The sequence below is a fragment of the Acyrthosiphon pisum genome, chromosome A2 (assembly GCF_005508785.2).
Source record: "Acyrthosiphon pisum isolate AL4f chromosome A2, pea_aphid_22Mar2018_4r6ur, whole genome shotgun sequence".
NCBI classification, from domain to species: Eukaryota; Metazoa; Arthropoda; class Insecta; order Hemiptera; family Aphididae; genus Acyrthosiphon; species Acyrthosiphon pisum.
In genome coordinates, this window is record NC_042495.1 from 49,787,591 (window position 1) to 49,798,773 (window position 11,183).

Below are 11,183 nucleotides of genomic sequence, written 5' to 3' on the forward strand. Positions count from 1 at the left end.
ACCCAGTATAGTATTATTGTTACAATATAAGTAGTGTGAATAGCATACTATAAGTTGAGTAATCCTAGTAGATTATACTGGTCCCAGGTTTTATGAACAAACACTAAACATTTAACGAATCATTAGTGAGCTTTAAATAATTAGTCCCTTAAATATAATTTAATGGTCTATAATTGATCCATTAAATTAAATACATTTTTCATTGAACCCAGCATAGGAATATCATCTAACATTCCAACATATTTTGTTGATGACACAGTAATACAACATATCTCGATTTAAACACAATTCAACATTATTTACAATTTTTTATTATTTCTTCCCATATTTCTTGTATTCAGTGTTGGGAAGTTACTTTTAAAAAGTAATTAAGTTAGTTTACTCGTTACTTAGAGATAAATGTAATTAAGTTACTTTACTCGTTACTCAAATAAAATTGTAGTGAAATTACTTTACTTTTCAAATAGAAAAGTAACTCATTACTTTCTCGTCACAAAAAAAAAAATTAATATATTTTTTTTTCATATTTCTTGGCAATTATCATGCAATAATGTAACTTTTTATAAAAATACATTACCTATGCTAAAAAGATATAATTTTACAAATGTGTACGAAAAAAATAAGATGTACAGTTAATACATATTTACATAACAATACTACAATAGTAATTACTTATGAGTTATGACTATTAAAAAATAGTACTTATTAATTGTAGCTATTTATCAATAGTAATTAATCATTATATAGTTAAGTATAGTATAGTATAGTATAGTTTTGTATTTGTGTCTTTTGTGTTTTTTATTTAATTATCAGAAATATAGGTAATGTTATATTCTAATGTAAATTCTAAATATTGTAATAACTAAAAAGTATTTTCAAATTGAGCAGTTTTTGTACAACACTAAATTATTTATAAAACTTGTATAGTTAATAGGAGCGTATATAACTTATTAGTCCACGCTATAATAGATATCATAGGAAACGTTCTGCGAAGGTACTTATTTAGAGGAATCAAATTAAATGATAACTTTTCTCGTGATTTGCCGTGCAATTGGACATGTCAAATGTCAAAACAATTGAAAACTGAATTGTGACGAGTTAAAATTAAATATATAAACATATAAGATTGATTGCTAAACATAATAATACCTGCATTAAACATATATTTTTTTTTTTTTTTGGCAATAGGTACCTACTTAATAATTCGAAACGGTAACGCATTATTTTATAGAAATTACTTTTCAAAAGTAATTTCTATTAAATTTTCGTTACTAAGATATAATTCTAATGAAATTACGTAACGCGTTACTTCCGTTACGTTACTACCCAACACTGCTTGTATTACATAAGTGTGTAAAATATATTTAATATTTATACTTTTACCTAATTGTTATTGAAAACTTAGGTTTAACCTCGGGTTTAACTTATAAAACCTAGAATTTACTGATTGTTTTTTTTGTAAGTTCTAGGATATACAATTATTAACATTTATACAAATATATATACAATATATACAAATATATTTAGGTCAAACTGGGTATGCTTATGTAGTTCTAGCTTTTACAAAAGTGACATTGTAAATTTTAGGATAACAATTTGCAGCGGTAATTGTCCAAATTCCAATGTAGGTATGCCAAAAAATCTAATGTTCAAATTTTATTATAATATGGTATATTTTTAAATAATTTATATTGGTAAACAAATTAAAATTAGAATAGTTTTAAAATAGTTACCATCATTACTTTAACGTATTTGACTAGAAAATATTGTTTTTAACATATTTTTTATATCTGTTTCAGATTTGAACCATAATAAGTACCTCATTTATCATAGCATATTTTACCATGTCTTGTTTGTAAAAGCCAAAACTAGAATAATCATTTTTGGCTAGATTAAATTAATTTACCGTAAAAGTCAAAATTAAAGTGTTTACCAATTTAGAGGACCTTCACCGACATTTTTCATATATAAGTTATGACTCATAAGTATACTATTTGTTATAAATATTATTATTATTATTATTTTTGGTACGTCTCTTCCAATATATTATTTATAATGTACGGCGGCGAGATAACAAACCCGAGTGGCAGGGCTATAAAGTATTTAATTATTCGCACGCATGGACAGAGATATAACAAACCAGTACCCAATTTTCACTAATTATGAGATTTATAACAATTAATAAGCAAAATAATATAGAGTAACTATTTAGTAACTATAAACTGATATTACCATAGGTTGTTCCTTCGTTTCCGGACATTGTCGAGGTCTTGTCAACTTAATACCTATAACCGAACATCGAATTCCTCGTTTTGATAATAATATTAAATTAATAGGCTGCACATTATTACATTGTATTTAACACAAATACCATCGACTGTATTAACGAAAAGTAATTAATGTCTGGAACCAAACCGGAGCGCAACTCACACGATATGGCAAACGCGCACACATGGGCACCGAGGACCGACTACGACGGTTGAACTTGAATAGTCGGTGCATTCAATGATTACAGTTTACTTGATAAGAATAACTTTGGATCGAGACCAGCGAGTCGGCTGTCTAACCATAAGACTGGTTCAAGCAATAAAATATATTGTGAAAGATACGTAATATTAATATATTCGGTGACGCCACTAACTCGAGTCTCGAAGAAGCGTTATTGAAACGTTAAAACAAACCATCAAAAGCAAAAACTCGGCATTGTAAAATAATAATGAAACGAAACATTTATCGCGGTAGCCGTTATCACCGAGGTAGATGAGAAATGGCCCGGCGGTTGTAGATTACCCGATGGTGCACTCGTAAAATATATTATATCTGTGGGTGCACTTTACTGATAAGTGATAGCTCGAGCCTACGCCAATGCAGCGGGATCACATAATATTACGAGGATTAAATTAATTAATTAATATTGTACTGTGAAAATTATTTTTGTACGAAATAATGATATAACAAAGGTTAGGAGTTTGGCGCGAAGCAAGACGCGCTAAATATCAGTGATACGAAAGCAAAAACGACCGGTAAAATATAGAAGGTGCACACAAGCGCGGCAATAGAACGAAGATTTCCAAGGAAGAGATACGACGACGTGCGGTATACCAGCGATGCGTACCGATCCGTATCGGACTCGGACTCCGATACGACACGGTACGTAAAGAATTTTTCTTCCCGAACATCTTGGTACCTTGGGAGGCCCGCACCGCCGCCGTGATAAGGTTGTTAACAACAACAACAACAAAAACAACAACAACAGTAACAACAATAGCGATAACCGAAAACTGCGAAAACCGTCTCGCGGTGAAACGGTGAAATTCCGTTTGGCCAGTTCGTACGGAAAACAAAAACAACTCGGAAGGGGAGCGCATGAAAAATCGGAAAATATTTTGTCCGAACGTTTTTCTGTTGGACGTAATATTGTATTTTAACAGACAAATATTTTCCTACTTTGTCCTCCTCGGAAAGACGTCGAACAGCACAATATTTCGCGTCCGTCCCGTACGTCAAATAAAATTATACAACCCATAATTGACTGTATTAATAATCACGACAACGAGGTAAACATAGAAAATACGAAGTACGAATGAATCGAATAATCGTTATAATAACAACACCTATTGTTATAGGTCTTACATTAAGCTTTCACAGTGTCATTTACCCACTCAAGAGGATGCCACTCGGATATTTGACGTCTCCGTCTTGCAAGTGCATGACATGGCAAATGTACGCTCAGGAGAACAAGTCTGAATCCGTTAGTTGAGTGAATCGACCTATTAAGAAAATTTGTGCTAAGAACATTATATTCTGTGTTCGTATCTGGGTGCATACGATAATTCAGTTTTTAAGTGAGTTATAGGAATTCTTAATTAATTACGCTTTATATATTAATACACACATGACTTGCTAAAAAGTTGAGATATCGTAAAAAAAACCCACATACAAACACAGATAATATCATAAAGTACTTACCATCAAGATTCATAATAGGTCGATTCACTCTACTTTTTAAACTAAAGGAGCTAAACGCGTTCTCCTGAGCGTAAATTTGCAATGTTACGCACTAGTGAGACGAAGACAACAAAATATGGTTGTGTAGCATTCTCTTAATACGTTTCATACTATTACCATTTTCAACTTTTGGATACAAAATGATATAATTTATTTATAAAACAATAAATTGAATTGAATTAGGTACATTGAACTATCATTTGTATTAATATTTTAAAAGATTAAATTTGATAATTGATTATGATTATTTTATTATAATAATATCGGGGCAAAAAGAGAAAATATAAAGTATGAATAAAAAATAATAATAGTTACTGTTCTAATTGTAAACAACAAAATGTTTTTATTTATTTCTATTACTATTTACTTTAAAAAGGAAAACAAATTTTTGGAAAAAAAACATTTTAAAATTAGTCATACTTCATATATTTTAATGCATTTATATTTAATTATCTAATCATAACTTAAACTTTTAAGCTATCAACATAGTCAAATAGAATAATAAAAATTAAACAAAGTTTTGGATATATCTAAGCGCATCTTTCATAGACATTATAATTGTTCAACGAAGAACATAATTTGTAATAAATATTAAAAAACAAAAAAACTTCATATAATAATTTTTTTTTAATTTGTGAGGAACACATACATAGCTAATACATAATTAATATTATTAATATGTATTACACAAGTTAGATATGTAAATAATTGTGTAGTATTATTTAAAGATATTTTAATTTAATAAGTATGTATTTAATAATTGAATAAATAAATTTAATTATTAGATATGTACCTTAACTTAGCTTATTAATTATGAATTCGGTCAAGCATCGTCCGGCAAAAATAACTTCCCGATGGCTGACCACCCGAGGTTTTAGTGAAAAATTCTCACCGTACATACACAAGAGTTTCTTAACCAACCGTTATGGTAAATAAAATAATTTTTGATTGAAAGTACAATTTATGTTAATTTGTTAAAATGAATAGTGTTGATATTGATAGATTATGATAGAAATGATATTGATAGATTGTTAATTTTGTTATAATTGTTACTACTTACAGAGTAATTTATTGCCAATATCTATTAAATATGTTAATTATTTTGGGCCCAGTCCTGTATCTTATAAAAAATAAAATAATAGAATTGATTAGGTAAAATTTGAATAGGTATAACATTTTTCCGTTTCTAATGTTAACAACAATCAAATTGGCCACTGATTTAATAAGCATTACTAATAGTTATTGCTAATTTTTTTTTTAAATTATATTTTATCAACACACTAAAAGGTACACACTAAAAATATTTGATAATTATTATATATCATGATGTATATAGATATTATTCTAATAATGTCAAATTAACCTATTGAAGGTTTTGCATATGGTAGAATTAACCAAACATATAGATGCGTATACAATTGGCATTATCAGTTTTATCAAAACTTTAAATTAATCATACTACATCAGAATAGTAAACTAAATACAGTAAAATCTTATATTTTCATAAGTATGAAAACAGATTCTACTTCCTATTTTCATTTTTCAAGTAATATTTGTATTTATTAGAGCCTACTCTAATATACATATAGTTCTCAGTTAAATTATACATATATTTTTAGTTATTATATTTACTTTTTATTTATTTTTTCATTATTTTTTTTATTTTAGTTTTTTTAAGTATTTTGTATGTTTTATATATGTTTCTTAAATATTAAAAAATTCATTTTCATTTGGTTATGGGCGTAATTTGGAGTAAAATCAAGAGGTAGAAACATAGACGCTGTGAGTGAGAGCTTTAAGGCTAAGCCCCCCATAAATGTCCTAAATATTTTTTAAGCTTATTCAATATTATTTTAATAATTTATTAGGTGTCAGTACTCCCAAATCCCAAACACTATTTGCGCCTATGCCCTATGGGTATCATACACCTTTAGTAATATTTCTGATTCAATTGCATGTGATCTACTGGAGTCCGAGATCTGTCAGTGGATCAATAACTCTTAGTAAATTATAGTTAAGTATAAAATATAAATATATCATAAATCTCACAATTTGATTTTCAGGGAAGTGTTTAAGACACTTAATTATATCCACTTGCACTATCATTATTTTCATCTATTAATCAATAATTAGTTTAGTACATATTAAAAGTATTAAGTAAGGTTGGACAATTACTAATTTTTACGGAAACAACTCAAACAAGCTTAAATAAAAACATTATTTTCGAGATTATTTTGTAGTTCTTTTATAAATTATTTACAGGGTACTATACCTATTTATTTATAATGAAAATGGTGGTATAGTAATAGTTACCCCTCACTACCTGATAAATAGAGATTCGTTTATCTCTATTTATATATTATCTCTGTATCCAACAACCAGATTTGTTTTATTTGTTGCTACAAATGACGGAGTTTTAGGCTCTGAGTAAAGCGAGGAAACTTGTGGCCTTACAATGGTGTTTATTTTTTATTTTATTTTTTATCCAAAATTTCTACCGAAAAGAGTGCTTTGATTTCAACATAATGTATTTCCAGCTTATCTTTTAGCAAATTAGATCAAACTGATACTTTAAAGAGGTCATTTTTTGATTTTCTCAATAGTTATTTAATGCCGGGGGAAAAACCACCGACATATTACGAAAACCCGCTAAAAATGAAAACAAGTAAAAAATAATAATATTATAATATTAATTCAACTTACAGGATATAATAAACAATAACAATATAATATATCCAGACCGACGAACCGTTACCGCTCAGAATTGTTTTTCTTATACATTAAATCATTGAATTCAAGTTTAATACAATCCATTATATGCATTGACCCACTAGTAACCTACTGTACAGCAGAGCGACATTCACTCACCAGATTTTTTTTTTTCTTGATAATGTGCAATGAAATCTAATTTTGACCTAAATTTGGAGATGTCTTGTTGCTCCAAGGTCTTCTATTAATAACAATTTTGCAATACATTCCACTATAGCCTATAGGTTTTGAAATAAAAACTATAAATACCCATTCATCTAAAATATCATGGGTCACTAAATAATTATTACAATATTGTCATGCGTATAAACATTTTTTTTTTTGACTTTATTGAGTATAGAATGATAGGTACCATACTGCATTTTAGATTCTGAGTGGAACGATGAATGTATTGATTTTACAATGATGTGTGTTTTTTTTTTTATTTTTTTTTTTTTTGTGTCTGTCATCACCATTTAGGACAGTAAAAGTGCTTGGATTTTCTTCAACAGTACCTTTTCTGATAGGAAAGTGAATCTAGTAGGTACTTTGGGGGGGTCAAAAGTAAAATTTTTCCAATAGTTTTGAAAAGCGCCATGAAAAACAAAAGAAAAATTAAGGAAAAACGGGAATTTTTACGCAAAATCTGTTTTCGAGAAAATTGATTTTGGTTTTTAACTTTAAAACGAATGACTGTAGATACATGAAATTTTCACTGGTTGTTTATATATCCATTTTCTATACTTGATAAAATTATAATATCAAAATATTTTGATTTGTTTTGAGCTGTTTACGGACAATTTCAGTTTCCAATTTAATTAGTTTTTATTTCTATGAATGTCAATAAAACTTTATTTGTTGAGTAAAAATACTTGAAAATTTAATACAAGGCTCCTACTATATTGATACAATGACATTTGAAAAAAATTAAAAATCCTTAGTCACAGTTTTTTTTTAATTAGCATTTAAAGTTCAAAAATTGAGAAAATATGTAAAAATCACGAAAATTAGCAAATTATTTTAAGTTAATAATAATTCGTAAAAATTTTTCTTTTTCGAACTAAGATTTTAAAATGTAATACAAGATTTTTTATAGGATAATCTACCTCTATCAAAAAAAAAATGTCTATAAGAAACTCAAATTAAATTTTTATGAGCGTTTGAAATTCATATTTTTTACAAGATTTGAATATTCACTCGATTTCTTACGTAACGATTATCTTATTTTGTTGTAATTAAAAAACAAGTGACTGTAGAAACTTTAAAATTTCAATGAATGTTTATATTAGCATTTTCTATATACGACAAAATTTTGTAAATAATTTGACTCTTTTTGAGCTGTTTACGGACATTGTAAGTTTTCAATTTTTTTAGTTTTTTTTTCTATAAATATCAATAAAGTTTTATCTATTGGGCCAAAAAGTGTGAGAATTAATACAAGGCTCCTGATATATTGTTACCATAGCAGTTAAAAAATATTGAAAATACATAGGCACAATTATTTTTTATAAGCATTTGAAGTTGAAATTTTGACAAAATGTATCAAATTTAAAATTGAATAACTATTTTGTAGTTGAAAAATTATAAAATGTTCAACTTTTATATCTAAGGATTGAAAATTTAAAACAAGATTCCACGTAAATATTTAACTCTGTTACCAAAAATTCTAAGAAATACATTACCTAGCACAGTTTATTTTATAGTCATTTTAAGTTCAAATTTGGACGAAATTACATATTAAAAACCCTGGAATAACTATTTTAGTTATTTTATTGTGATTGTATAATATTATTCGTGGGTACTTGAAACTTCTAAAGTATACTATTATAATATATCTATGATAGTTTGTTGTTGATGTATAACGCGTTAGGTACCTAATGGATATTGTGATATGATTAATTTGGAATTTATTATTGATACCTACCTATTATAGGTCAACTTTTTTTTAATACTATAAATAAGTACCTATACCTATAATAGGTATGTCTAATATCTAGACTGACAAACCGTCTCCGCTCAGAATAGTTTTTCTTATACAGTGATATTATATCATTGAATTCAAATTTAATACCATCCATTATACAGTGACCCACTTGGAACCTACTGTAGAGCAGAGCGACATCCACTTACCCACTTTTTTTGTATTGATTTAAGTATATAATTTTAAACAATAATTGTAACATTTTATTATATTATATCCCATTACAATATCAATTCAAATCACAAACACACTAGGTTTGGTAACAAAACAATTTCCTATAGGTACATAATTAAAAAAAATATTATTTATAAAATAATATAAACTTAAAGGTCCGTAAAGAGAATTAGTAAAAACTAGTAAAATGTATTAATAGATATTTTTTTTATTTATTTAGAGATTTTCGTTTTCATAACTATGTGGTGAAATACATGAAAAAAGACTAGTGCACGCAAAAACCGTCAAATTTTCATATGAAGAAATATTCAACTTTTATGGAAGAAAACAATATTTTGTATTATGAACTTTTGCGCTATCTATTAAACAACATGCATAACGTTTGTTGTCGTATCTTAATCATCTACAGATGGAGCTCGTTAATATATTTAAAATTTTAAACTACTAAAACTAAACTACTAAAATCATAGATATTATTATGACTGTAAACATAAAAAATTAATATAGTTCTTATTTTTTTATTAAACTATGATTTAACTTTTAAGTATACAGCCTATATATTTTAACCTTTACTTATTGGTTTTAGGTTTGTATTATGTTTAAGAAAAAGTATAGGTACAATTTATTTTTAAAGATATTAATAATCCAATTTATTCTAAACTTCTGACTCATTGACGTACTCGTGTACCTACCTACGTAAATTTCAACTTAAGTTTTTTTAAATAATAGTACCTACTGTATTATATTAGTCAGTATTCATCGGTGGGACGGGAAATGGGGGATGAGTCGAGGGATCCTACCACACGACCTTATTTATTTAATTTTTGCAGTGCACTCCAAGAAAATAATTATGCATAGATGAATATTTTTCTAATGCAGAAAAGACACGAGTCACGGATAGTAGGTAGTTTGCGATATTTTTCGATGAATGTAAAAATGTAAAGTAACAATAATAAATAAGAACTAATATTTTAATGCCCAATGTAAAATTATAAGGAAATAAACATAGAATATTTAAATTTTACATTTATATAGATACCTATAATATATATATAGGTGTTATATATTGATATAACACAATTACAATAATTGTATAATAATATATATTATAGCTAAACTCTTTATTCTATAGTATATAGCCTAACCGACCGAACGGCCACGCATAGTGATTAGTGACAAGGTAAGAATTGAAAAAAGAGTTTAACTTATTGGCATTCACATATTATTATGTTTCATCAGAAATTCGATGTCTTAAAATTATGTCAGATGAAGTAATGGATGATTAAAGTCTAGAAAAAAATTTAAGGTTTAATTTTGTGTTATAAATGTTAATGACTATGACAAATAATAAAATAAAATAGGTAATAATATTTAATTAATATTTAATGCCACATATTATATTATTTTTAAGTAATGGGTAGAATTTGTTTTAGTAAAAAATATTTAATCTCTCAGGTAGGAATAGGAACAATAAAATAATTTATTCAGCAATTGTTTGAAACAGAAGATATATACATATTTGTGATTAAATTGCTTCGCCCAACACTAAGGATAAGTTCCTTGTTTTGATGGGCGAGAGTCTCTAAGAGAATAAAAGAAAAATTAATTAATTAAATGAACGAATATAATAGTAAAGGTAGGTAATGGTTTATAATATAATGTATAAAGAGTAAAGATTCATTACTCTTCGTGATATAATATTATTAAGATATCACAGTTTTATGGAAATTTTAGTGTGTGAGGGAGGGGGAGAGGTTTGGAAGGCGGAGCTCAAATATATCTCCCCCCGGAACAAAATCCTAAATCTTCTATTTGAAACTTTCAGCGAAGTGTGCTGTGTGCAGTATCAGATCACACGTCATAATTGAACATGTGAGCTAATTATTTTTAAATTTTTAATTTGAAAAAAATATTATAACTACAATTTATGTACTATATAATTTATTATATATAGGTATGTGTGCATACATACAATACATTGCAGAACATTTAACTTAAATCAATTACCTACTTACAACATATTAATTACCAATATAATTTTATTTTATTTTGTTTTTAATTAAAATATTTATATTTCTAATTTGTCTATGCTATTCAGGGTGATTTTCAATTCATTTTAATTCTGATTTTTGTAATTTATAAATATTAATATGAACCATATTTTGAATTTTCAAATACTTATATTTTGTATACCAGAGTCTGTAGTGATACCAACTTTTTTTTCAAATAAGAATCAATTGTCTGTACGATTGTGCGATTAGATTTTTTGAAA

At 27.0% G+C, this 11,183-nt stretch overlaps 1 protein-coding gene across 1 annotated transcript in view; it reads left to right on the top strand.

Moving 5' to 3' along the window:
• LOC100574615 overlaps positions 1-9,455 on the top strand; it is a 10,994-nt gene extending 1,539 nt beyond the window's left edge. Inside the window, exon 4 of the mRNA XM_003242158.3 lies at positions 9,132-9,455. Within this exon, the coding sequence (XP_003242206.1) occupies positions 9,132-9,180 (49 nt within the window). The 3' untranslated portion in view covers positions 9,181-9,455. The remainder of the gene's footprint in view (positions 1-9,131) is intronic.
• Positions 9,456-11,183: the final 1,728 nt, after the last annotated feature.